Source organism: Folsomia candida, unplaced genomic scaffold, assembly GCF_002217175.1.
Source record: "Folsomia candida strain VU population unplaced genomic scaffold, ASM221717v1 Fcan01_Sc002, whole genome shotgun sequence".
NCBI lineage: Eukaryota > Metazoa > Arthropoda > Collembola > Entomobryomorpha > Isotomidae > Folsomia > Folsomia candida.
This window is the reverse complement of record NW_019091194.1, coordinates 16,496,527-16,524,260: the sequence shown is the minus strand read 5'-3', so window position 1 is coordinate 16,524,260 and position 27,734 is coordinate 16,496,527. Positions and strand designations below refer to the sequence as shown.

The following is a 27,734-nucleotide window of genomic DNA, read 5'->3' as shown; positions in this document are numbered from 1 at the left end:
ATCTTGAGGATACTATGTCGAATAGTAAACTTGAAATCTCCAGTGTGCAGCCTTTATTTAGCCCGAGTCAGACTCTGCGGTTGTCGGTCAAAACCACCATTGACTGGTGGAGTGGCATATTTGTGAAAGATCTGTATGGATTAAGCCGTATGGTCTTACCCATTGTCAAAATGTCAACTTCCTACGACAAATTTGGGACTTTTCTATGACATTTAATATTTTTTTCAGTCAACCCTAACCGCTTAAATGACCCCCACCGCCCTACCCGACCATGCCTATCTTTGAACTCATCCTTACTTTTGACCCGACGATGAACTTCGCAAAATTTCAGGTCGCTAGCTTCTGTTTAAAGAGAGTTATCGTGCGCACCTTGACAAATCTATAAGCCCATCCGAAAAGGCCTAAAAATTAGGTTTCCCATTGTATATAATATTTTTTGAAATCTACAGTGCAGAGTCCATTTGAGTCAGGGATTCTGCCCTGACTCGGTGAGTCCGAGCTCACTTCTTTTTTCGAATTCACCGACATGATAATATTACCAACCTCCGTGGTGTGGATGGCTAAATGTTTGTTAGATATTTTCTACTATTTGGCATTTTAACTTCATATTCTTTAATGAAAAGTCATTAAGTATTACCGTGCCGGATTTAATGTTTTTCAAGCAATTTCTAATCGGTATGGGTCACCCCATAGGGTCCCTCAAAATAAAATTCTACCAATATCATTTCATATTCTTCCATTATGCCCCATAAGCAACCTCTCTACCAAATTCCAGCTTGATACGACCATTTTGAAAAACCAGTATGGGTAACCCCATCTAGATGAAAAATTTTCCAACTTAAATTCATTTTTTTCTATTAGAAGTCATTAGCTATCTCTGTACTAAATTTCAGCTTTCTACGACAATTTTGAATTTCGAAATTTTATCCCACCTACTCACATGACCCCCACCGGTCAACCACTTGACCGATTTCGCCCATCTTCGAACTCGTTTCCTAACTTGTCCAATATGTACATACATGGTAAAAATTTCAAGTCAATCGGTCAGCTCGTTAGAAAGTTATTGAAAGACAAGCGGACGGACGGACATGACGGTTCCATGAGCCCTGACTCAGGCTAATAAAAATGAAAATTTATTTTGTAACTCGGGCATTTGTCGTAACCTTATAGACTGATAAATTGTCAAATAATCTTGACAAGTTGCTGTCTAAGTACAAATGAAAGTTCGACTCCACCAAAACTCGTGACGGGTTGAAGTTGAAAGGTAATAAAAAAGTAGTAATAAAATCCGACTCCACAATGCATTCATGTATTTATTTATTTATTTGCAAGATGAGCGTGAAGCCACAAGATGTGTATGAAAGTTAAAGCTGCAAGTATGGAGCCGTGTAACAAGTAATTCACTTCCACTCCTGCTGACTGCACTCCGAAATTACTTCCCCTTCAGTCTAAGCGATCATTCACATCAAAGTTTGCTTCGCCTTCGGATCGAGTAAACGTCATAACATTAAAGTATTTTTCCCCAGAGAGATTATTACCTCTAATAACACCTCAATCTTTGTTCATTGGATGTGGTTGTGGTGTGAGGGGGATCAGACAACATTATTATATCATGTGCTGCCTCGCAATTTTTGGCGACTTGCAACAATGGTTGTATGATCGCTTCTTCTTCTTCTTAGAATTGTTTCGCTGTGGCGTGGAAATGCTGAATGTGTGAAATTCATCCCCTGTCAAAATGATCCATCCATTAAGTAAGTAAGAGCCCCAAATCCCGACCAGATTCAATTCAAGGATTACGTGTTACGCGTATTCAACCATGCTTTCCCAGTTCGAGGTTTTGAACAATTTAAAACTTTTGTACAAAACAATACTCGCCACCACCACAACCAGTCTTTTCAGATCATTGCGAGTCTTCTGAGGCTCAATCAACAACAGTTTTTTCTTCTTCTTTCTTTTGACTCAAGCATTTCATTATATTATTAGCTCCTCCATTTACAAAATGGTTCAGTGAAGAAAAAATACACCAGGAAGGAAACTGCGAATTCCAATTGGTAGTGCAACTCACCTTCTTGCGTGACGCTTTGAGCCGCACAATCCGAACCGTCGAGTCCGTCCGCCAGTTCATAAAAATACTGCATGAAAACACAAACTAATTTATTTCGGTGTCGGAAGTTGGATTATTGAGTTCACAACTCAGGAATAATCAGAGTCAAATAATCGAATAATCACTGATTGATATCTGCATACATAGTTAAAAATGTATTTTTAGGAGTGTCACAAAATTTGTGACGCCAGTGAATTTCAGCACGTGTTCAGCTTAATTACTTGTGAGGGTAGTACAACAACGAGTTATAAACAATAGAAAACATTATCGAGTTACAGGTGTCACTGCGTACATCTTATTTTCGATAATGAGTAGTGAACACACCTACAAATTAACAACATAACCGCACGTCAATTAATTATTCCGTCTGACTGAATTCCACTTTGCATGTCAAGAGATGTGTTCATTTGTGATCAATCATTTCGCATCGTAATCTGAACGTTATTAAGCACAGTAGATGCCAATCAATATAATCAATCAGAGTTAATGCCAGTGCCCTCACTTTACTCGTTCATAAAATAATAAGGACATGATAAATTGGAATGCGAACATGATGACAAAGACAAAGCATTGCACTGCCGGGAGGCTGAGCTTGCTAATAATAGTGTACATTCTTTGCATTCCTTACGTCTGCGAGGGCTATCCCACCACACCACCAGCAGGTAATTCATTGGAATTAATTTTAAAATTTAAGCAAGCACACAAATTCGATGTATCTTTGAGATTTGCTTAAATTGCATCGGAAATTTTTAAAATCCAATTACAAGTTCAAGGTGAATTTATGCATGCAAATATGTACGTTCATACCATAACATTTGCCTTCTGTAATACAGATGTACAAACACAAACTAAAATTATATAAGTTTCAAAATCTATAAATTATATTCAAATTATTGGTATAAATAGGCATTCCTTCGCAAAACGATGATGATGGGAAGGTTGCTATTGAAATTGAAGTCGCCGAAACCCCCTCGTCATTTATTGTGGATTCTACAGATGTTGAAAATGAGGCAGAAAATGCAGCCACAGAGTTAACAATCAAGTTTGACACAGAATCCTTAAATAATACTACATTATCGTATTTTTCTGACAATGATGACGAAGGCACAACAACTTTATCTCCGCCAACACCACCGCCACCACCTCTCTTGTCAGAAGAACCAATTGTACCAATGGAGGTAATCGACACAAATACTGCTGCTGAAGAATTAGATCAAACCACCTCTTTCACGACGCCACCCACAACTGGCGATGAGATAACCCAAGACGAGCCTGAAGTCAAAAAGGAGATTCTCAACGAGCTTCAAAACATTTGGTACTACACTGAAGAATTGGGTGATGACCAGAATTCCCTCAAGTCCTCGTTATCCTCGCTCATTCACATGACCTACGCCAGGGTTTATGACCAGTCAGACGAAACCTTGGTTCGTCTCAAATTCCTCTTGAGACGACTGAGGGCAAAGTTATTAGGGCAGCCAACGCAGATTGATGCGGACACAATCGCTGACAATCCTCCAACCACAATTGTGACGCCATATGGTGAGGTCAATGATATTCCTAATGAAAACAGTGACACTATCACCATAAACGCTCATCACCCTCTCAAAAGTTCTGCTGACAACAGCAACCAAACTGTCCAAACGAGAGACAAACGGAGCCTCGTTCAACAAAAGGACAAAATACAAATTTTTGCCAATAATGTCGACCCAGATGACAATGAAAATTCTTTGTTTCCGCCCCTCAGCAGTGACAACAATAAGAAACTTTTCTACTCTCATGTCAAGGAGGTAACAGTTCCCAAAATTCCTTCAATCCTTGACTCTCACCACGGATCTAGGGAAACTCTGAGGGAGAAAGTGATGGAGAATTCCAATACTTTGTTAGATGAGGACGTGAAGAGGGGCGATTTTGTTCATGTCACCATATTTCAGCCAGACAAGAAGAATGGCACAATCATATCAATCCCCACTTCCACCATGAAACCTCCATTGTTTTCTTCTCAGTCACAGTTTTCCTCAAATATCAAACCTCACACAAATGCCAAATACCAGGACATCCTTCACTTTAATGTGCCCCAATTGAAGCAAAAGTACAAAATTGTTAAAACAACCCCTAAACCCAGAACTCACGTCAAAAATTTGATGACCGGCGATGGCAATAATTCGCCACCAACTTCAATTAGTACAATGGATGACATTATCCAATCAATTATTGAAGTTTTGCGGTCTCCAATTCCAAAACCAAACTACTTTTCTTCTGCCTCTTCGCACGAGATAAAAAATCCGGTCGCATCACTTTTCCCAACTTTTACGAGTAATAAAAATAAAAATAATTCAGAAGCCTCGTTCTCAGATCAGCCAGTGTTTGACAGCCTGCCTTCTTACCTTGAAAAGATCGCTGCTGGGCTAGGCCTAGGAAACTTTTCCAATTACAATGACTTGCACGACAGCAGTGGCAAAAACTTTACCAAAGTCTCCATGATACGTAATTCTGCTCTGACATCGTTAAAAAATGAGAATGGGACGGAAGACAACAGCACATTGGAAGATGTCTTTGACGACGACGGAGGCGATCTGCTCTTGACCCCGACTTCAGTAATGAACGGCACAGTGGAGAAGGTGTTCGAGGTGATAAATGTTTTTGCAAATCTGCCAAATAAATCTGGTAAATCTGGCAGATTTATCCTATTTTTCTCAATCACCATTTCCATTGCAAGCATTGCGGTCGGATTGTATTCCTTGGGACCACCAATTGTGGCCGTCGGGGTGCTTGGCATTGTGGTTCCAATTTTATTGTTGTTCTTAGTTCAAAACAGTGCTGGGAAGAAGAAGAAAGCTAAAACCGACATTCTCAATCAATTAAAGGTTGATGACTTTTTCCAGGCTTTAGACATGATTGCAGACGCTATGATTAAATATGAGAAAAAGGTGTAATTAATTGGGTACTAATTTCTCAAGTCTACCGTAGAAAAAGGGGTTCGCACTGTGTACAAACAAATTGTGGGGTAATTTATATTAACGAGTAATTTATTACATACTATTTATTACGTAGTCAGCAGCACTAAAAACATACGAGATGATCGTAAATCATAATAAATTGCTTTGTGATATGGATGTATATAAATTGTTATTTGTTTCTTTTTAATACAATAATAATCGTATTGTTGCAATAAAAGGGTGGTTAGCTTGTTTATACTGTAAAATGATGACCGTTATGTATGTATCATCCGTAATTGATCTGATTTCTCACCTTGTTGTACGGATTTCCCAGAATTAACAAGAAGAAGAACCGTCGCCGACCGCCGTGACTTCCTTTTCTCATTCTCATTCCGTTTAGCTTAACAAGAACTCTGCCAATTTATATCGTTTAGTTTAATTATGATCACATCCATGAAAATTGCGTGTGTGCACGTAATACATACTGAAGTTGCCGTCATGTTCTGTTTTTCTGCATATGTAAAATACACAAAGATAAAACAACGACAATACTTTTATTTGTTCACCGTTTTAATTGTCACAAACAATTTTCATATGTATGCATATTGCTGCCACTAATTTGCTCAGTTTTACTTTGATCGTTCTGACGTGCAGATACCAAATTTTTGAACGTCATATTTAATCATTATACGAATAATTCAGTTAGTATTCAGACTCAAACATGCTTCCACTAAGGAAATGTGGAATTTTATCAAGAACTTACTTCTGATAAGCATCATCTCATTCAATTTGTTTACAATAACATACACGAGTACAGGGAGGTCAAATTTTGAATATGAAATTGCTCCCACAACCAATTCATGGTTTTGTGTGTTGTATCGTATTTCAAGTTGTGAAAGTGGAAATGTTACCCACAAAGAAATTTGGAAAGGTCGAAATGTGGCTCAAATTTTGAGAATACGGCGAAGGTTACGTGGACGAGGAAGGAATAGAGTCAGAAGACGACGAAGAAGGCCCATTCGCCGCCGCCGCCGGCCACAAAGATTGACGCTTAGAAACTCTGCATATTCACAACTCATTCAAAGTGCTGTGCAAAATTTGGCGACGGTCTCCATCGGTGTCACAGATAATTACAGTTCATCTCCCAACGGAGTTTTGCTCTTGTTGGTATTTGGGGTGCTTCCAGTGCTGATTCTGGTGGCTGGCGTTGCGACCTTTGTGATGGGGCCAGTTGTAACCGCAGTTGCGTCGCTATTGCTACCATTGGCAGGTTTCGGACTTTTCCTTCTTCCAGCCGTGGTTCTGAGAGGCTTGACTCCGGCGTCGTCGAGTCCTGAGTTGCTTCCAGTGCCCGATTTAGTAGACTATTAAAGTCTGCAATAATTTATTGTCAAATTTGTCATGAACGAAACTTTAATCAATGCTTAGTAAACCAATGAAAATAAAAATATGATGAAATACAACAAGTGTGTCAAGGTAAGACTAACAAAACATATTACTTCATTTACGGAATTCAGAAAATTAAGCATCTAATATTACTTGTTTATGAATAATTATGTGGTGTTTCTAACTTTTTGAATAGACAAACCTTCGCCATATCTGCTCTGCCATATTAATTTCAAATTTTCTGTGCGTAACGCATCTAACTGCGGATGACTTAAGAGATCAACCCAATGTTCAGCATAATGACAGAATAGCATCGACATCGACGATTAGACCGTGGCCAAGTGCAAATTTTTTCAAAAAGGTTTTGAATATCAAGCAGAGTCGTGCCACAGTTCGACCCAGACATGGCGATAATAATGCCACGCAGCATTCATGGTCTCATAATCATTATGCACACGAAAAACCAACTACTAATTCTTCTTCCAAGTTGTCCTCAGTACCCAAATTAAACTCAAATTTTCGAAAACGATATACAAATAAGAAAATTAGGGTGCCGTATCAGGCAGACCAGAACCATAAAAATCAGAGCGGTGACACCACGCAAAGCAAGAGAGACGCAAGTATCACACACAAGAAAGTAGTGCCCACTGCTTCTGTTACGACCAGTGTCCCATTTGTGGAAAGAAACAGCAATTCTACATATAAGGATAAAGGTACAGAAAATCAGGGGAAAGTCTTCTCACAAGACGAAGATGATGAACGCGATGATATTTTGGCATGGAAAGGTCATCCTGATGATGCTGGCCCAGTAATTAAGCAAAACAATTACGGTGTTGGGTTTCAATATGAAATAGCTCCCTATCAATCGCATAATTTGCACCATTCAACTCCAGATCTTAAAAGCACACCCAGACCGGAAATCATAACCACACCAATGACGACTACCACCCGCACCAAAACTACTACGCCTTCTTATATTGATCCTGCTACAAGATATGAGGAAGGGGAAAGTATTGCCTCTGAAGATTCAGAGAGGTCCAACCCCTGGAAAAAGGTACCAACATTGACGGTGACAATCCGTCCAGCTGTTGATCAGTTGTACCCCAGCTCACCACTCCCACCCACGAGAACAAAGGTCAAGAAGAGACCACATTGGGGTTTGGGGTCCACCCAGAGGCCAACAACATCGCATATTCACAACCATTTCCCATTTAAGACGAGAGTAAAAACTACGCCACCTCCAAGTTACACAATAGCACATTTAGACTTTGACACGCCAGCTTCACCATCTCCGACAGAATCCTCATTTAGTAAAACTCCAGACTTATCGTCCGCATATGATGAAAGTTTTTTCGGGTTTAGTTCTTACAAACCTAAACCATTTTCACCGACGACAGTCCCGCAACATGTTCATATCCGCCCCCACTTTGAAAACTACCATCAAGTCAAACCCAGTGAAATTGCGAGTTTACAAGGGCAACTTCCATCCTCCTCCGCATCGTCCTTGTCGTCATTGACCCGACCATTCACAAACATCTGGTACAAACCTATAATAAACCATTTCATATCTTCAACGAGCAGTAGCAGCAGTGGTGCCGATCATCAAAACACGGAGACAACTGCAAGTAATGATTTTCACGGCGGAGGGTTGATCTTCAAAATTTGGAACTATAACAATGGGAAGTTGACGCTGGTGAATGAAAATGTGATCCCGGCCGGATCAGCTTTGGACAGCTTCCAATTGGAGAATGGGTCAATTTTGAATCTTGACGAAATTCCGATTTCTGTTCAGGATGTTGTCGCTTCCGCTATTTCAGAATTTAATGAAAATCAGAAGAATAATTTCAACATATTTGACACACCCAACTATTACAACAGTGAACCAACACTAAAAATCAACTATGGTCACGAAATAACCGAGCAAATTGCAAAACCAATAGCGTCATTGCCACACCAGGAGAAAAAGTATGTGAACTATGTCATAATGGATAGAAAAAGTCCAGCAACGCCAGAATTAGACGACATGACATACCGGCCTACTTTGGAGTTTGGGATCACTACAGATGGTGCCCAGTCATTTCCTGCAAATTCCCACATGTTAAAAGTTGACCATCAGGTGTCATCCAGTTACAGACCTCAAGTTATTGACTCTGACACTAAAGGTAATGTGTTAGCAAAGTTTTACTTACTTTTGCATTATTGCAAAAAATTAATTTAACTTTGCAGAGACGTCTATTGATGAACAATCTTGGCAACAACTTTACAATCTGCTGCTGTCAGTCCAAGATATCCAGCTCCCTACACCCGTTGAGCACGAGTCTGACCCACCGGTAACACGCCCGTCCCCAATTGCATGGACAGGTACGTACCACAATTCACCGTACAGTGGGAAGGATCAATTCATCAATGCTTCCTTTGATTAGACAGCTTTTCACCGGAAAAAGTTGGACACCAGCAATTCTTGGCCGATTTGGCTTCAGCTGCTATCCTGATTTCATACCTTAATAAGAAGAAAACTGGTGCCGCTGGTCATCAGTCACTTCTAAACACTGTTCACTCATCCCCAAATCAATCTCCAGATATTAACATAAACACAACCCAACTTATTCAACTACTTGCTCAACAAATAAATAATACAATGACCAACCATCGGACTAACAACCTTCAAGTTCAAGCTCATACTACAAAGTCGCCCAAAGTCAGTACCAAAAAAAATACCAAGAAACCTCAAAGAAAACTCAAGTCTCTCCTGGTTAAAGGCCTAATTAAGAAAGGGATTAAGAAGAAGATCAAAGCAAAAAAGAAGAAGAAAATAGCCAACGTTATGTCCAGTATCGCAGCCCCAATCGCACAGTTATTCAAACACCCCAAGGAATATTGGTTTGATGTCAAATTTGATGTGGATCTTTATGACATTATGAAGAAGAAATTCCTCTACTACTTGGCCCTGAAATACATGCCAGTGGCGTTGGTGGTTGCTCTAAAGTTGGTCCCCTTGGCTTTAGCGATGATTCCACTGCTCTGGAAAATCTACTGGGTCAAGAAAAAGCCAAAATACATCAGAGTCCCGGTACCAATACCAGTCCCCAAACCGTATCCTGTTTACAAATATTTGAAACCCCACCACAAGCACCACAGTTCGTATCATGATGACCACAAGTACAGCTCATCAGACACCAATAAATTATACGAGGGTGCTACCTTGCCCCCACCATCTCACCAATTCCACCCCGAATACATACCCCCACCACCACCGATTATACTAAAAACACCCTACGGACCACATCCCATCGACCTTCAGAACGAGGCAAATCGAATATATAAAGATGATCAGCTATTCCGTCCACAAACCGTCACCAACGCCTACGAGTTTGGTTTTGACCTTGGCTCAAAAATGGGATCTACGTCTACTCTCCTAACCAATCATGACAGGGAAGTGCTCAAAATTTTAATACAAAGTCGGAAAGACAAGCTCAAAAAATTATTGCAAAAATGGAATCTTCTTCCTGATAAAAGAATGTCCTCAACTTCCATTCAAAGGTTGGGACATTTCGTGACAGAGTCAAATCACAAGGAGAACATTAATAAGTTGGCCAACGAAGGTTTAGAAACTAATCAAATTCTGAGATAGTATGAGCCCAGCATTAAATATCAGGCTCGAGTTAGAAAAAACAGGAGACGACGTTAAATTTTCTGCAAACTTTAACTGAATTATATTCAAAATTATCATTTGACGTTACACATGATGACATATGTAGGACATTGACTTATCGGATACATTTTAATTAGTTAAATAAGTCCATATTGGTTTGTATTTTAAAATAATAAAGTGTTTTAGATCGTAGAAAGATACCGAGTTCATTGACCTTGCACAAATTATTTTTTCCTTCGGACAGAGAAGCACACTTTACAAGCTGGTCGTGGGTCGGCAAGAGCCCCTCTAAAAAATTATTTTATTTACGTTTGGTTAAAGTTTTTATCATAAAAATTGCACGTAATTGCAATAAAAATTTTGAATTTCTTTAACAATTGCAACAAAATGGAGTCTTCGACCAATTTTTTGCAAATTTTGAAGAGTCAGTTTGGGTCTACTGAAGAATTCGGTCAGTTCGAACGAGATTTTTATTCTCAAAAGGAAGAAGTTGCAATGTTGAGGGTGAGTAAGAACAAGCATCTGAATTTGATTTGACGTTTCGATATTTTTTATTCGTCCTAATATTTTATCATAGGATTTTTATAATTTTCAGCATATTTTATTTTAGGGAAACTTGAATGTAATGCGGTCAACAGTGGTGAAATTACATGAAGAAAAGCGAGTATTGGAGCTGCAACTCGTATCAGAAAAAGCGTCTCGGGAGCAAGATTCCAAAAACTACATAACGGACTTGGAAAAGAACAATATGCAACTCAATACAAAAACGTATTCAATTAAATGCGAAGTGGAGACTTGGAAGAGACAAGCTGAAGCTACAAAGAAGGAAGCCGTGTGGTTAAAGGAACAGCTCAAAACGGTCGAGGTAATATTTTCGAAAATTTCATAGGGTTTGGCTCAAATATGGGATACTGTCACTCTACTTTTACGAGGTTGGTTTTAAAATATTTAGCTCGAAAAAACAGAGGCCATTCGAAAGGTGGAAGATTTTGCTCGACAACACAATGGAATCGAACAATATAGATTGTCAATCGTGGCTTATCTTAAGCGTCATAAGGATAACATGACAGATATTCAAAAGTACGTAGGAAATACCTCAGAATTGAAATTGAATAATAATTAATAGCAAACTATCTATTATGCAGGCGAATTGATGAACTCGAAAAAGCAAAACTAGCCTACTCTTCCCTCGTTGAGCAAACCGAAAAGCAGGTGAAAGTAATGGCCGTGAACTTGAAATTCAGGGAGAAAGCTCAAGTTATATCCGAGTCTCGAATTAAAGAGTTGGAGCAAGAAATAATTCGAGTCAAGGCTGAATTAGGTCCTACATGCATTAAGGTCAGTTACACATTTCTTGACAATACTAACTGCAGATTTTCGTTTAGTTCAGAACAACGCAGAGCTACTGAGAAATCGGGAGCTCCAAGCCAAGACTGAACAGTTAGTTAACAAGGTATAACAAATTTATAAATAATCAGTGGCGTTTAATATATGCCTTCGAAATATTTAACTAATGTGCATGCATTTTAATATTCTATGTAGCTAATTGTCGAAAACAAAGATCTTCACAGTGGCTTCAATGTTCTCGTTTCTTCAATTAATGACGATATAAGAGATGATGTCAATGCAGATATTTTTAAACGTATTCCCCTTCTCCACGACGAAATTATGAGGGACGTAACTAATCTTACATTGCATAAATAATTTTTTTAAAACGTATTTCCTGATTTTTGTAAATGGTAGTAAAAATAGTTAGGCCATGTATAGTTGGTCAATGTCTATTTAGTTTAAGTATGTAGTAGCAGAACACCTGTGTTGTATGAATTAATTAATTGCTAATTTTTATTTAACACGAAATTTAAGTGACCTTCATGTCTAAGGATGTAAGTGATTAGTCATTGCTAAAAACTAGAAATAAATTATTTGCATAAATATATCTACAGTGAGTACGCAAGGGGTTGAATTAATAGATGGGCCTCTTGATGGCATATACTCTATACATGTTTCTATCTTGTCTCTAACAATCTTTACCAACATGCATGTACATACATATGTAATTCCCCTACATCCAAACATCTGTATGCATATACGTCAAACTATGTAAAGATGTAAACTAACCAAACCAGAACAGCAGTCATCTGTTAAAGGAGGTCAAAATCTTCGTCATTCGCTGATTAATTTATTATATAAAATAATTTGAAAAGAAATCTTATCAGGTTGCGCATGATTGATCTCATGAGTTTTTCAATTCATCATACATATGAATACACTGTGGCTATTGTATTCATAAATTAGTTGGTGTTAAAGTTTAGCTCACAAAGTAGTGTGAAAAATTGATAACTTTCAAGTTTATTTCACTTTAATTACTAATATACATATAAATACTTAAATCCTCGAGAACAAAAAAAACGTGATAAGAATTTAGAATTTGTAAGAATTTGAGCTGCCTACTGGCTGGAGATTACAATGACCAGTTTTATAGCGTTGCCCGTTTTTTTGCTGGTAGCAATACCATTCGCCACTTGCGCAGTTCCCGGTAAGTTTTCATTAATATGTATTTTATTTTATATTTATATAATGCCGAGTGTCAGAGTGGCCCCATGTTGAAATTGCTCTCCAGTTGGCAATTTCCGAATTTAGTTGGAAATAAAATGGGTACGTGCTTATAAGCGTGTGGGTTGAACATGGAGAAGCTTGAATTTCTATGCAAGTGACACATTTTACAACATCGTCAGCAATTTGTTACATTACACCTTTGAGAGAGGTGAAAGGATTTCGTAATCCACGTGCTCAGAAGTCAATCATTAGTGAAAGTTTGCACAGTTAAAGAGGCGAAAGAAGGGAAAACGAGTGAAAGCAAGTAATCTCTCCTCTCTCGTTCTCTCCCAGTCTCTCCACTCACTCGAAACTCATCAGTGTCGTTCCTGACTGGGTTCACGTAATGGTATTTATATCAGAGAGAGCAAAGTACAGACGAGAAAGTGGGACAATTTAGACGCAATTCCCATTTTCAGGAACGAGGGTGGTACTTGAATTCAAACCGCTTGTCCAGGATTAGTATGCCGATAAAATTAAAGAGTGGGCGAACAGTGTCATTATTTATTACCGTTCTGTACATACCATTTGCAACATAATATGACGTGAAAATAATGCTTATTCGTGCTCATGAACAGCATTTGTTCTATATATATTTCAATTTCTGGAAACCGACACCCTAATCCTCCTAATTTTGTTACAAATGGAAGACTTATTTTAGCAATGATTGACTCACTAGAGGCTGTCGCTGAATTTTCCTCAGATGGATGAGCGATTATGGAATGTAATAATGGGCAGGTGCTACTCACTCGGGAAAAAATGTGGAGCATTGATTTGTGAAAAAGTCGTCGAGTTTCGAGAGAGACAAGAAGAGAGACGAGGACGAGAGGTGAAAAGGAGTGGGCGATGCGATGGAGGGGAAAGTGAGGCTGGGAAAATGGAGCTGCTGACAGACTATGCGACGCAGTAGTAATAAATGGTCTTGTTTCGGTTTACAATGCCAGATACGAAGCCAATGGGGCTACATAAGCAATAAGTGAAACTTTCCTGATAAGAAAAGGTTCCAGCAGAACCGATGAGTTCCCAGTTTCGAGTTTCTCCATTGTCATAATATCTCAGAAATACTTGAGTGGAGAAAGTACGGAGGCGTGAGGAAATATCGTAGGAATGACCTGCAGGTCTTCAACCATAACCACGTAATGTAACAAGGCCCCAAAATAAATAAGAGTAACTGCATTGTTTACCATCTACTTAGAAAATAATAATGTGACGACCAACAATGAAATTACACTGTAAAATCGTACTAGTATCAACTTTTTTGAAGCTTTTAGTTGACTGGGTTCATGCACATGTGGGTTGGCATTACTTATGCTTTTGTCATTATACTGATAACTGCTATAGTTTACCCTAAAGTTTAACCTGTCTTGATTTTGACTCCCCGAATTACAAAGTTTTAACAATTTGACAGCTTGTTTTCAAAGTTTAGGGACGTATTTGGTTAACCCTTTTTGTCCCCGTGCTAGAAACCGAACGTGGGAAGGAAGTCAGTCAGCAACACATTATTATGATGATAAACAACTATGTTTACAAGAGAGGAGAAAGTCAGTCATTCCAATTCATCCCGTAGTTTAACTTGTAGCTGCAATCGCGCAGAGAAAGTAGACAATAATGTTCTTGGGATTGACGCGTGGGCGTTCAACAGAAGGGGTATTTTTCTTGTTGGGAACCAATTTTTCCTGAATACGTTGCTGAATGACAGAGAGACATGAAAACCCTTGCTGCCTCTCACTCCGAATATCTCGTTAAAAACATAATATTCTAATCAAGATTTAATTACTTGACGCATGCATATGAATAAAACACGATGCGTGGTTGGTGGCTGTTAGAGTGAAAGGCGAAGTCTACCCAAGTGGAAGAATTAATTATTCGAAATATCTGGAAACCCTTTTTTGCAACCACCTTCTGTCAATTCCGCATGCGTATTTAGATGGGCACTTGAATATACGTACGTATGCATTATTTATATGGCCGCAGTGCTACATAGATTTGCGTAAGATGTTTGCTCTCCTTCTTGACACGAGGCAGAGAGACAGGTAGTACCATCCAGTACAACAAATGTGTGTGCAAACCAACTTTCTTGGTAATAATTTAATCGTTGGATGGACACCTGTCACTTTCATAATGATGCAATGTCATGTTTCCGCAACCTCGGTTGACTGCTCAGACGTGGGCCACGTCCTGGTCTTCCTCTCAAATCCATCCCACATGTATCCATCCCCGAATATCTTATATGCAGATAAGATATTCGGGGCCCACATGCATTAATCATCATCACACATTTCTTGAAAGGTTTCCACTTTGAGAGCTAAAAGGAAATGAGGACGGGAGAGACAAGATTTTGGCATATTGATGTGCTTTTGATGACAAAGGCAAAACCCACCAAGGACGATTATGATGAAGTTGAAATTAAGCTACGCAAATAGTTGCTTTATAAAGTTGCCCCGTGGTGTTTATGTAACGGACGTTTACGGATTGTCAACTTTATCCAATTTTCGAACTCGGTGTGTGTTTGTATGCACTCATTTCACATCGCCGCAGGAAAGGTTGACTAGAACAATTATTATGAAACCGACTACATCAGCACCATTGCAAGTGATACGACGACTACCTACATAAATATCCCCCAACTGTGTGTATGTACCTTTCGATTAAGTTGACGACGACTAAGCTTATTCTCACTGTGCTTCTGTATATGAACTGTAATAATTAATTATTTATCCATGTGCATAGCATGTCCTACATACAGTGAATTTGTTAAAAATTAATTCCCAAAGTTGACTTCACAACGTACACTTCCTGTGCTGACCGATGTGACACAACTGGACACAATCCAGAACTTCCGTGCCAATGCAACCAAAAATGTCAGGAGTACAATGACTGCTGCTCTGACTATTCCGGAACTTGCTTGACTTGCCGTGGACGTTGTAATTTATCTTATGACGATGACCTTCCTTGTCAGTGTAACTCAAAATGTGACAAGTATGACGACTGCTGTGACGATGTCAAAGACCATTGTGCAAGAATGGGTAAATACTTACGATATATTTAGCACCTAATAAAAATTCTACTAAAACTTTCCTCTTCGCACCTACACATCTCAACCTCAGCGTAGTTAGTTCGCACTGCAACTTCGTTAACCACTTTATTATTGTCCACCAAGTTTAAAGGATCTACACTTTTACATTTCATCGAGGTTTTCTCTGTCGCAAGTCTGTGAAAGCCAAGCTTAACGAAGAGCTTAACATAAGTCATAAGTCTGATAAACTTTTTAAGTGCAGATGCAGCTCGGAACGTGTGGGCCGAGAAATTGATTTTCTGCCTACACAACCTTTTCATCTGCTTTTCGTTGGCGTAAGGTTTCACCCATTCCGTGAAAATGGGAGCGAGTGTGTTCAGGTGTCTTATCTTCAAATACGACCAGAGCAACTGCACTAATAAGGTCTCTGAAGAGCTGCTGACTGTCCCATGAATGCCTGCCTTGTGGCGCGTGGGCCTTCCTTCAGCAGTCTTTTACTAAATAACTAATTGAGACCGAAGCATCATTAATTTAATTTAGTCTCAGTCTTGCTGTTTCAGCAGATTTTTATAACTGTGATGTTTGCTTGAGGGTTTTTAAACAAAAAATACAGATAAGTAAACAGAGACTATGAAGATACCACTCATCAAGCTTGTCTGATGTAGGCCAAACAAAGTCCGCTGATTGCAAATGTCAGTAGCTGAATATGAACTTTATATAACTTGCTTTCTTTTTTAGATAAAAAATGGCTGCATACATAGATGAGCTTTAAAAATACGTTTCAGAACCATTACGCCCGAAGATGCCTCATATCTCGTCGTCTGGAAGGAGTTATTTTGGGAATATGCAATGAAAGTCTTTTGGGAGATATTATGTACATATGTGCGTAGGTTTGGGAATCAATCAGGCGTAGGTTGCAGCTATAAGAAATCTTTGGAATGGAATAAGAATGAAGCGGATTTAGTGTACCAATTCCTGGCTGGAAAAAACTTTTGTTGATCCACATATACGGCCAGTCAAAGTTGACGTTTTTTCATGCTGACTCATAAATCTCCTTTTGTAAATGTAAATCTGGGTTTATTTGCATTGATTATTTACATCCTTTCCTCATCTCGCCATATTTCCGGAATATTGCAGGTAGTCAGGCAGACACGTATTGCTCACGTAAACACGTATAATACTTATCATACACAACATCCTACACATGCATTTGCCTCGCTGGCTTTCCCATTGAATTGGGAAAATTTGGAAGAAATGTCTCAATTTCTACATGTCAACCTTTACAATGACTTTTTGATGTGATTCGTAATGGAATCTAATGGTGCGTATAATGGTTTTGTTGTATTAATCTCTCACAGCGACGGTGACAGACGTTGAGTTAGCGACTTTCTCAGAGGACATCCTGTCCAACGATGTGAATAACTGTGGGTCCCTCGTCTCCCTCAACACACAGGGATCAACCTGCTTCTCTTGTACCAAAGATGCTGCTCCAGAGCCGTAAGTTTGTATAACAATGCATATCTATAGCCAACCAATTTGTTGTCATACGTATAAAGGTGTCAATCATCACAGCCGTCAGTAGAAACGACCGGATGTTTTTCATTGGAAAATGATTCAGATATTCGTTAACTTTGGCTGTCAAAGCGGCTATCCCTGCCAATCAGAGCTCTTTTCATAATTCCTATTGGGATTATAGCAGCGAGCATTATAGAGAATTTCCTAATATAGTTTTTGATCCAGCCGTATATAATCAAGTTCGAATTTTCGACTATACATAGTGATACAGTTTGTCTACTAAAGTAAATTAGATGAAGTGGATGATACGGATTGTGGGTGGGATGTAATTGTGGGGAAGGATTGATTTGTTGGCAAACATAAATAAATATGGACGTACTTTTTTGAGCGAATTCTTGATTGTGCTCAATGATGCACGATTTTGCGGAGGTTGTGCTGAAGGGAAAGAGAGACCGCGTGGACGTGCAGGAAAGCATGATCTCATTTTTCACTCAGAACTCGTCCTCCTTCTTATATTATTGATTAAATGTACGTAATGTTGTTGATTGCTGCTGACTCTGCTCGCTCAACTCGGAAGAGAAAGCAAGTCCGAAACAATCATGCCCCACAAAACTTATCCATAGTAAAACTTACTTATCTCTAAATAAACCACTTTTATTCCATATCTCATCCCCAGATTGCTGACCGTCCGTACGGAGGCGTACCAAAAACCCACAATCTCCAAGCTCCTTCCCCTCCACAACAATTACGTCTTCCTCACCGGACAGCCTGAAGTTGTGACCAATGACGAGGTTCGAGAAGAGACTGAGTTTCTTGATGCCATTATGACAACGCCAGCGATGAAGAAGGCAGAAAAGTTCCTGCTCGATAAACGTCTTATCGTCTCTGGCAGACGATCCGGTGGCGGACAGAACAACGCTGCTGTCCGAGATGCTGTCCAACAAATTTGGTTTGGTCTCTATTCTCGTGAGAACAGGACGTTGGGCTCATCCGGATTTGAACATGTTTTCCTCGGCGAAGTTAAGAACGGTCAGGTGTCAGGATTTCATAACTGGGTATTTTTCAGTAAGGAGGAAGTTAACAGCAAACTCAACTATCGGGGTCGGATTGGAACCGTGGTGAATTTAGGCGCTGTAAGTTTAGCGAAATGAATTCGAATAATGGTTTAGTTCGTAGTGTATAACCACCCACCGCTGAGGTCAATAAGGGAGAAAAGGAAATATATAAACCCAAAAAGTCCAAAAGCCTTTCCTCACAAACGTATTGTATTGGTTGAGGACATTCTCGTTTCAACAGAAGAGATGATGTTTACTTATTTCACTTCGCTTCACCTATTTTGTTGCTGGGATGATTGAAGCGGTTCGGTGGGTTGCGTAAATGTGGTGGCGTGGACGCGACCAAAGGTTTTAAGTTGACAAGTAAAGAAAACAAATTCCCACCTACGCAAAGGGATACATTGGATGCATTCAAGGGGCTTATTCCCATTCTATCAAGTGGTCAAATTCTCTCCCTCCTCCGTCTCCTCCCGTCTCCTCTCGTCTTGCATTAAAATGTAATCAGTGGGAGAAGGAAAGGACAATGCGAATAATCGCCTATTGATCTAAGCTCCATAAACTTCTACGAGTGCACATTCGCTCTCAACTTTCATGTGATTGTATGAGTTCAAAGAATGTGATTGAAATTTTTACGATTGATCCTATTACTCGTGTTACGAAATGGTTATTCGTTTCAAAAAGTTTCTTTAAGCTGGAAACTTTTGCTCTTGGACCGACTATTAGCCGTGGTACTAACAGTAACAATTTTGAGTGATGCTCAATTGCATGGATCAAGAATTTACAAATTTTATTCCACGATTTTCTTCCTTGCCACCCACGCGTTTAACTTTGTGCCCTGCATGATCACCATGTAGGATGCAAGAGTACGTATATATGCATACGTAGAAGCTTTATAATAATATTCTGCGTGGGATGGAATCAAGAGTCCTATATCTTTTTCCCCTTTCAGACAATAATGGCATTGCAAATTGTGCATGCGATTTCCATGAACTGACTTGAGAATGTTATTTTGTTTTCTCTTTCATGAAATTTAAAGGTTGACGTTTTTGTTTGTTACTTTTCAGAAAGGAAAGATTCTGAAGCACAAATTTGACTGGAACAACAGAGAGAAACCAATTAGTTCCATGTTTGTTGGAACAAGTCCAGAGTTTGAGATTGCTTTGTACACCGTTTGCTTCTATGCCCGTCCCGGAGCTCGTTGTCCAGTGAAACTTAATGGAAAAAATGTGAATATTCAAACTCATTACATGAACAGACTAGGAAATCGATATGTGGCCAGTGCCTTTCCAGACATTTGATTGGAAATCATGCCAGCTCATGCGTTTTCTGTGTTGAGGAGATTCGTTTTCCATTCTTTCAAAAAAATTTAAAATATTGATGTTCCATGTTTCGCAATTGAATGAAATAAATAAGAACATTTATAATAATTATACAACGTTCGTATTGATTCACATGTAAGGTTTTCGGTGGGAATAAGTATGCTTCAAATATGATGTGTGAATACATGTGTATAATGAATGTAAATCCAAGGTAGGGGATTCCCATGTGTCATCATAATTGGTGATCTCGGCATTTGGGTACACTTTGGTTGGATCCTTTATCGTATGATGGGTATATGAACTTGATCAGCAACACCAACCAACAACACATGACGATGATGATTGCAACCTTTTGCTGCTGTAACGGGTGAAACCACACGAAACGTGGCGTAATCTTCCCGGAGGCAGTTATTTGATGAGCACCATGCGCCCATCACATGAAGTTCACTGACGTATGTACAAGTTTACTTAATGTGTCTAAACAAAAGGGATAAATTTCCAAGAATTTTTGCCTGCTGTTCAATTTTCTGAAGTGCCCTGAAGAATTAAGCCTCTTCTGTTTAAAGGTAAATAATGCTAAAGATGTATGCACAATCTGCGTTGTACATATACATACGTAGAAGACCCGTTCGTATATAAATTGTATGAAATATTTATCTTAAACTTAAATGCACGTACTTTTTAGCCAAATAATAAGTTTTGCACCTTCAGGGAAAGGGGTCAGATGTGGCTTTCTGAAAATTTAAGACATATGTATCAAAAATGACTCATCCTCAGCCAAGTAGCCAGTTATTACTGCGACCCTTCTTGCCCGAGTACTACCTCAACTTTGCAAATGCTCAGAACTCAATTACCTTATTGTCCAGCACAGAAGGTTAATGGCGCATCTTTTGGATGACTTCTTATACTCACGACAAGTGTGAAACGGAGCACACATCACTAAAAATATTACACATTCATACATCACACCACACCTTGTGTAATGTGTGGTCGTCCTTGTCCTTGACATCAAGAGTTTCTGCTCTGTTGCGTATATAGTTTTTTTTCTACAACATTGCAAGGAGAATGCCCAGAATGAAATGAATGAAGTTGGACAGATAGTACGTACTTGAGCAACACACGTGTAAACTAACTCGTACTCGTAATCTCGGTCTCACTGATGAGGATGCGATGATAAAGTAAAGAGGGATCAAGATTTTATGTACGTAAGTAGGCGAGAAGAGGAGGAGGAGGAGGAAGGTATAAGAAACAGGTATGCATGAAGCCATCGCATATTTATTTAGTGAGCCCTAAGAGAACTTGAGCCGGAATTGGTTGCTCATCGACGTTGCTTGTTCAATGCTCTTCTTCTTTTCCAGATTCAGAATCGACTGTGGCATAATATTTGCTTTGTTATTGGTGGACAAACACAATTAACCCTGGCTTATTTGGAGGATTTAGAGGAACATGCTGGGAAACAGCACAATCTGCCAGATATAGAAATAAGCCAGCAATATTCTGAACGGAAACCGACACTGCCTATCCTCTCCAAAAATAAGTTTGCTCGCCCGTCGTCCCTTTTCCATGAATGGTTCACTTTTACTACCCCTGTTTACTATGCGCTAAGTGTTGCCAGTAAATAATGTGATTTCCTTCCCGTTTAAGTAAGGACTGCCACTCGGATGGATGGATGAATGAAGGACCGGATCACTTTTTTGTACATCCTTAGCGCCTTGAGGGTCCCCATAATCTCATTGCTGTACCCTTACTACGACTACGTTGATTCGTATCTACCGTAAAAATAGCTCCGCACCACCAATCTGTTGAGAAACTAAGCAGCGAGTCTGAAACTAATCCGTGCAAAGTGCCACTAATTTCTAGAGCAGCAAGTTGACTTGATTGTTTGATTGTCGGTTAAGTTAAGGGTCTATTAGGCAAGTCTCGTTCTAAAAATATTCTCTCATTGTAATTACATCAGAATGGATATGAGAGAGGAGGGCGGGATGTTCCCCATGTCCGGTTCCCGGTAGTTGAGTCCCACCACCTACTCAAACACTCACCTGACACTTCCTCTCAAGTGAAAGTTATGTACATGACTTGAATACGGAGCACCCTTAAAAACTCACTAATTTTCTCACCTCTTCCTTTTCCTCTGATAAGATAAGCATAACGGACGATGAACTGATTTTGGGATACGGCAGAAAGGAAAGGAAACATGACGAGTATGATGAGCTATGTATACGTACAGCACACAGGGCACTTTTTTGACGGCTCGTAACAGTTGATGGGTGAAAGAAAACACATTTTTATTTACATGGACCAAAAAATTCAGGATGCAGATCCGCGGACGACTCAAATTGAAAAAGGAAGGAAAAGGTTATGGTCCCTGAGTGTGGAGCCTAGTTATTAAGTTAAGAGTCCACAAGCGATAATAATCATCGCATCGTCGTCGTCATAATAAGTAACACGTATCAGTCACAAACATCATGAGAACGGGTAACATTTGGCCGGGATATCCCTTTCCTAAATAAAATTGATCAACCCTTCACCCTCGGCAGCAGCACTCACTCGGCTGCTGGCTCACCCTGCTCTTCTATTCTGATGATGTCCGTTAAAATTTCATTATCGAACCGGGTCGGCTTCCACAAGCTCCAGCAGAGCAAAACTGAGATTCAAACAACATAACTTTCAATCCGGCTTTTATTATTATGACGAATGCTAATATGCACGGTCTAAAAAGTCTTAGTCATCGCATCCAGTCCATTGTGTGCATTTGTATTAAAGTCCCTCCCGTTTTCACCCCAAATTATCCATGCTCCCTGACGACTTCAAACGCTGACCGAGGTTTAGAAATCTTTTAATGAGTGTTCTCTCAGGATTGGAGAACGTCATCTAAATGACACAAAATTGTCAATACTGCAATCAGCCTGCATATGTACATACATTATTACATGATGGGAACGTGGGATCAGTATGTAGTACCACCAAGCTGACAACAATAGCCCTTTACGAGCCACAATATTTTGTACACTTTCACATATAGGCATCGATGTTGCCGCTGATGATGACTAATCCACAGTTTTGTTCACTTTTCTCGCAGTGATGTTTAGAGATTCGCTCGGAAGTGGATGGAGTATTGTAACAATGGGAAAAAGCCTGATGAACAAGAGAGACGGGCGGCACACGTCCGGAACGACGGTCTGTTTATGGGATGAGAGATTGAAAATTCGTACAAATAAAAGTGTTGCGTTTGGTTAGACTTTTCAAAACGGGGACTCGTTTCGGTCCTCCTGGCCAGTGACTCATTGGTAAATATGGGAAATATATCATTTGTGGGGGATGCTGATTCTGGATGTAGATTTTGCACGTGGTCGTGGTCCGTGCCATGGCTGAGTGATCACTTGTATGTAGATATGGGCCTTCGAAGCTAGCCAACTTAAACCAAGGGATGTGTGTAACAAGCAGCGGGCAGAGTAAATGTGTTGTGTTTCGTAATAAGGGGTGAACCCTTGACAGAAAATGGTGACTAACACAACACATTGGTTAGCGAAACCCGAGCAGCCCTTTGTGGTGACACGTCATCCAACTCATTCCTATGAATAGCTGGATGAATGAAGGGGCATTTAGTTAACAGAAGGGTCATAAATTCACAACAGCTGTCCCTTTCCTTCCTACAATCATCCTATGCTCACGGGCGAGTGGATAAGTTTCAAAGTTGAGTTACGAATGAATGAATGAATCATTGGTTCGTGGATGGATCGGAGTAAATGCAGCTTCCATTACCGACCATTTCCTCATATTAAATAAGTAGGACCACGTCTACATGACTATTTACTCGCGTCGTACCTTTGCGGTAAATAACCCTTCACAAAATCACGAGGCTCCAATTCCGCATATTGATAAAAGATTGTTTGATTGGCCAGGAAAACCTGTCTGGAAATTTCTGACTGACTATTGGAGTCAGTTTCCTTCTTTACGCGTGCATACTGGATTGCACAAGATATTTTATGGTCAACCGGAAGAATGGGTCGGAAATCCATTCAGTAAGCAGTTTAGCTAATTGTACGATTAGAAAGCGGATATTTAGTTAACGTTTTTTTTCTTTTCTCGCCATGAGGTTGGTTATCTTATTGCTTTATTATGGACATAATCCTTATCCTTAGTGTTCTAACAAGGGTGAGATAACTGCCCAGATTTTTATACGAGTTATGTATGTACATTTCTTTCAGCGTACAAATGTTATTGAGAAATTCGACTCTTTCTGTCCATTCTTTCCTTGTCTGGTCATCCGTCATTCTTGCTGGATGGGTGAGCAAAAACTAAAAGCTCTCACCAGCAGCGGAACCATTACTTATCTCAAAAGTCAAAAAAGTTGAACACACGTCGTTCGTCTTACTTCCAAAGTTTTGACCACTTGAGGCGAGTGGGCGGAGCGGGTGGACTTCCTTTCCTTTTCTCGGCAATTATACCTAGTCGTTTAGGTTATTGAGTATATACTTCTTGGTACCAATGTTATTGCTTAATTCACCGCTTCAAGGCTTAGCCATTCACTAAATTAAGAATCGGCAGCAAATGAATGGGTGACCCAAAAGTGACCCCAGCCAAACAACCTCCTGTCCTGTGTAAAATGAATGACTTTGTGTCAACAAGGAAGGAAGGAAGAAAAAGGGTCTGTCCGTTGGTGGGTCTCGTCTCCATCCAGGATTCGTGAACGAAGATGAGCCTTTTGCCATTTCCGTTCTGAAATTGGTCTCTTGTTTGCCATTTGCCATAAAATGAGCTCTGGACAAGAAATTCAATTCATTCAGTTTTAGTACGTATTCCTTCTATAGTGCTGGTTTATTTGGACTACTTTGCCCTTGGTTGGACACACAGAAGAAGAGCTTATCTCCAGAAAAAGAGCTCAAGAGTTCCAACGGATGTGTGAAATCATAAAGGTCCCTCTTGTTTTACTCCACACTTACTGAAACATGAGCATGAATGGAAACACTGATATTGTAATTTAAGACGGGGCAAAGGGTCTCTTAATAATATTTCTCATTGACGATTGACTGACTTTTTGCCATAAAGTATTCCGCTTTTCGTCATGCTGCTGTTATGTAGTATTCTCCTAAATCTATAGTTTGAAGTTCAATCTAAGCACTTTAAACTGATGGGATGCAAATGAACCAAATACGATAATTTGGTTGTTCAAGATGTGGTAAAATATTTAGATGTGTTCATTTCCTTTCCTGATGGGCTGGACTCACTTCCTCTAGTAAAATGGAGCAAGATAGATAAACGACTGAAACCAGAGGAGGAAATATTTGTCCAAGCATTTTGTAATAATTGAATGAATCACGCACACACTTGATAAGAAGAGGGTTGGATGAGATACGTATGATACGATGGAATTTGGAGATGGTCATTGATGATAAATTACTGCTGGTCATACATACCGTTGGTCACAGTCAGAATGTGTGAGCATACTTTACACGACTGAATATGGTATGACAGACATCTTTACTCATTCATTCATTCGAGAGTGCATGGACAGTAGTACAGGCGTAGTGGTGGTCGAGTCAGGATAAAAAAATGCGATGTACTTGACTCTTCTGTCTGAGATGCCAATTAGTGGGCAACCTCACTTATTGGAATTTGGATGGAGAAGGAAATGAGATTGTGCTGATGGAATAATTAAATTTCCGTCCTTTCGCCTTAAATACTCCTCCGTGGCGGACAGGAGAGATAATCAGAGGACGTCTGTACTTTGATGGAAAGTCAAGGTCATTCGTGACAAGCAAGTGAAGAAAATTGCAAAAAACCAGACACCCCAAGAAAAGAATGGCACATATTGACATAGTGCATGTGGATAATATTGCGTGGCTTATCCGTAAGCTATTGGCTGGAATACGGTTGGGACAGGAGAGGAAAAGGAGGACAGGAAAAAGAACTTGAACTAAATCCAGAAACTAAGTAGAGAGAGAACAAAGCGTTTTCTCGCTTGGAATGCCATTTATTCGCGATATCAGAATTGGCATACCGGAACACGATGGATCGATACTCACTGCTCGTCAAGTCTTGCGTTCTGCCATTTCCGTTCACAAAGAATGGATGAATGAACCAAGGAATTCCTTCCATGTGGAATAATGTGAACTCGCCATTATATATTTTGCCCACATACGTATGTATACACGGATTATTATATGGACTGTCCAAATAATTGGAATCGATAGCCCATACCTTGAATACTTTTGTGATGGTCCAATTTCGTGGGCTTTTCTTCACAAAAATTTCATTAGAGCAAACCTGACATTTAACTGGGCCAGGCTAAAGTTATGTAAATTGACTGCTCTTATATATTACAAATAAGGGCGAGTGTTTTATGATTACGGACGGATGATATTTACGTCTAACATTTACTGCTCTTTTTGGCACGTAGATATGCATGACGTGAAGCCAAGTTATCAAACAAAAAATGGAATTAAAAAATATTTAGTAAATCGGCCTGATAAACTTTCTATATACCTCTGCATCACTTGCAGTTTTCGTGCTAATTACGTAACAGGCTCTGAATTAATACTGTTATTTTAATAAAACACTCTTATTTAATTCTTGAAAATAGTGTAATTTATGTCCAAATTTGGTAAAGTGATTGGGATCTAGCGCATTTACTTTATGGGCAAATGAAACCCATGTCGTAAAATTAGAGTGAGATTGACGGGTGTGTACAATAATAGAGCCACCCTAAACAAAAGTTAACGGACAGTTGTCGGGTTCCATGAATTAAATAACCAACATGCTTTTTCAGTGCGTTGCTGATGAGTCATAAACTAGTCATCAGATCAGACCGGAGGGGAAAGCAGCATCAAACACCCAACAACCAGGCTTTCGAGCTGCTGTTGTATGCTTTCTATTCAATGAGCAGACATCACTCACATAATGCTTCCTTTATGAATACATTGTCCTTAAGTAAATATTCACTCCTATTTATTTAAGTACACACTGCCAGCAAGGCTACATTTGTTTGAAGGAAAACGCACTCTGAGACTTAATGCACGTAACGAATGTGCATACATATATTTGAACTTGTGTTGCTCTTCGACTTCCCTGGTGGACATTCTTCTATTGATTCTCTGTTCTTCCTGCTTCAGGATTGCAACAACGCGTTGGGGCCAAATCCATAAAACCTAATGAAGTAAACTATTCAGATTCCTCGCCGGAGATTTGCTTCCATATTCCATAAATATGCATACGAGGCGAGGGACTGACTACGTAGCACCAAATGTGAATGACCATCCATTTCTGAGATGATTCATCCTATTGGACACACATTTAGTACTGAAACATTGTTTGTTTATTTTCTCTGAACAATGCATTGTTGGAAATCCTCATTGACGGATCGGCGTTAAAATAAGAAGACTCGTTGAACTCATTTCTGTAACTCGTTGGTTAAATTTAATTGAATAGTCGACACAATATTAAAAACTCAATCACTCAATCAGGGGGAAAACTCAATTCTTGCCCGCCTAATAATAACTCGCAAGAAAATGTGGTGTTGGTTAAAATTTCAATAACCAATACCACATTTCTACGTAAGAATAGGGAACAAGTTTTATCTTATTCTGACGTTGTTGATAATACCACGGGCACTTTTGGCTTGTAGCGGTATGGAAATTAATCGAGTGCACATGAAACCATATCTAATTCCGACGTAATAGTAATACATACATATTTGCAACCTCGGTTTATCATAGCTTCCGGATGAATCCCCAGAACTTGACGCTTTATCGATGCCTCGTCATTGCTTGATAACGCGATGTGACATCAGGCAGGTCTACATGCGATATCGGTGTAGATAATGGTGTGTACAGATGTCATGTGTTGGATAAGAGCAATCTCGTAATTACGTAAACTGTAAATGATCTCATTCATTTCAATTTTTTGCTTTACACAATAAACAGTTCAATAATACTTACAATACGTCCCATAATAATAAGGTTTGCAAAACGAGTTACGCGTGGTTTATCGTTATCTTCGTCGCTTAAGCCATATTTATAGTTTCACTTTTGGTGCTCAATAACATGGTTGAGACAGGACCAGTTCCACATCTCTGCAATGTTATTGAGCGAAAGCATAAATCGGGCAGCGTTACTCAACAGTTGAAAGTGTAGGAATACATAATTACCTGTGTAAAG

General features: G+C 39.5%; 4 protein-coding genes and 1 long non-coding RNA gene across 7 annotated transcripts; 4 read left to right on the top strand and 1 right to left on the bottom strand.

Moving 5' to 3' along the window:
- Positions 1 to 1,676: 1,676 nt before the first annotated feature.
- LOC118434332 lies at positions 1,677 to 5,306 on the top strand. The gene is made up of 2 exons (XM_035847585.1): positions 1,677 to 2,766; positions 3,011 to 5,306. The coding sequence occupies exons 1-2, from the start codon at positions 2,634 to 2,636 to the stop codon at positions 5,035 to 5,037; spliced, it is 2,160 nt and encodes a 719-aa protein (XP_035703478.1). The 5' UTR covers positions 1,677 to 2,633; the 3' UTR covers positions 5,038 to 5,306.
- A 420-nt stretch (positions 5,307 to 5,726) lies between these two features.
- Positions 5,727 to 10,278, top strand: LOC118434331. The gene is made up of 4 exons (XM_035847584.1): positions 5,727 to 6,516; positions 6,623 to 8,588; positions 8,653 to 8,787; positions 8,850 to 10,278. Exons 1-4 carry the CDS (start codon positions 6,490 to 6,492, stop codon positions 10,055 to 10,057), a joined length of 3,336 nt encoding a protein of 1,111 aa, XP_035703477.1. The 5' UTR covers positions 5,727 to 6,489; the 3' UTR covers positions 10,058 to 10,278.
- LOC118434334 lies at positions 6,276 to 21,125 on the bottom strand. The gene is made up of 3 exons (XR_004833939.1): positions 20,433 to 21,125; positions 20,257 to 20,312; positions 6,276 to 6,414 (listed from the first exon to the last, which is right to left on the bottom strand). It is a non-coding gene; the product is annotated as an uncharacterized LOC118434334 (long non-coding RNA).
- On the top strand, positions 10,077 to 12,014 carry LOC110843532 (myosin-1B). Of its 2 annotated transcripts, none has more exons than XM_035847586.1 (6): positions 10,077 to 10,582; positions 10,689 to 10,943; positions 11,031 to 11,158; positions 11,224 to 11,399; positions 11,469 to 11,531; positions 11,621 to 11,762. In XM_035847586.1, the coding sequence occupies exons 1-5, from the start codon at positions 10,466 to 10,468 to the stop codon at positions 11,513 to 11,515; spliced, it is 723 nt and encodes a 240-aa protein (XP_035703479.1). In that variant the 5' UTR covers positions 10,077 to 10,465; the 3' UTR covers positions 11,516 to 11,531; positions 11,621 to 11,762. The 2 variants fall into 2 exon arrangements, with proteins under 2 accessions (XP_035703479.1, XP_021945188.1); XM_022089496.2 differs by having other exon boundaries at positions 10,079 to 10,582; positions 11,464 to 11,531; positions 11,621 to 12,014.
- On the top strand, positions 12,184 to 19,689 carry LOC110843873 (poly(U)-specific endoribonuclease). Of its 2 annotated transcripts, XM_022089923.2 has the most exons (5): positions 12,184 to 12,614; positions 15,448 to 15,699; positions 17,048 to 17,186; positions 17,881 to 18,337; positions 19,324 to 19,689. In XM_022089923.2, exons 1-5 carry the CDS (start codon positions 12,545 to 12,547, stop codon positions 19,555 to 19,557), a joined length of 1,152 nt encoding a protein of 383 aa, XP_021945615.1. In that variant the 5' UTR covers positions 12,184 to 12,544; the 3' UTR covers positions 19,558 to 19,689. The 2 variants fall into 2 exon arrangements, with proteins under 2 accessions (XP_021945615.1, XP_021945616.1); XM_022089924.2 differs by lacking the exon at positions 15,448 to 15,699 and having other exon boundaries at positions 12,188 to 12,614.
- Positions 21,126 to 27,734: the final 6,609 nt, after the last annotated feature.

Bases quoted from the DNA above. Each gene is read 5' to 3' on its own strand.
- LOC110843532 (XM_022089496.2), top strand. From the start codon at position 10,466: ATGGAGTCTTCGACCAATTTTTTGCAAATTTTGAAGAGTCAGTTTGGG. The intron at 10,944-11,030 runs GTAATATTTTCG...TAAAATATTTAG, and splicing joins AACAGCTCAAAACGGTCGAG to CTCGAAAAAACAGAGGCCAT. The intron at 11,532-11,620 runs GTATAACAAATT...TATTCTATGTAG, and splicing joins CTGAACAGTTAGTTAACAAG to CTAATTGTCGAAAACAAAGA.
- LOC118434332 (XM_035847585.1), top strand. From the start codon at position 2,634: ATGATAAATTGGAATGCGAACATGATGACAAAGACAAAGCATTGCACT. The intron at 2,767-3,010 runs GTAATTCATTGG...TGGTATAAATAG, and splicing joins TCCCACCACACCACCAGCAG to GCATTCCTTCGCAAAACGAT.
- LOC118434331 (XM_035847584.1), top strand. From the start codon at position 6,490: ATGATGAAATACAACAAGTGTGTCAAG. The intron at 8,589-8,652 runs GTAATGTGTTAG...TTAACTTTGCAG, and splicing joins TATTGACTCTGACACTAAAG to AGACGTCTATTGATGAACAA. The intron at 8,788-8,849 runs GTACGTACCACA...TCCTTTGATTAG, and splicing joins GTCCCCAATTGCATGGACAG to ACAGCTTTTCACCGGAAAAA.
- LOC110843873 (XM_022089923.2), top strand. From the start codon at position 12,545: ATGACCAGTTTTATAGCGTTGCCCGTTTTTTTGCTGGTAGCAATACCA. The intron at 15,700-17,047 runs GTAAATACTTAC...AATCTCTCACAG, and splicing joins AGACCATTGTGCAAGAATGG to CGACGGTGACAGACGTTGAG. The intron at 17,187-17,880 runs GTAAGTTTGTAT...TCTCATCCCCAG, and splicing joins AAAGATGCTGCTCCAGAGCC to ATTGCTGACCGTCCGTACGG.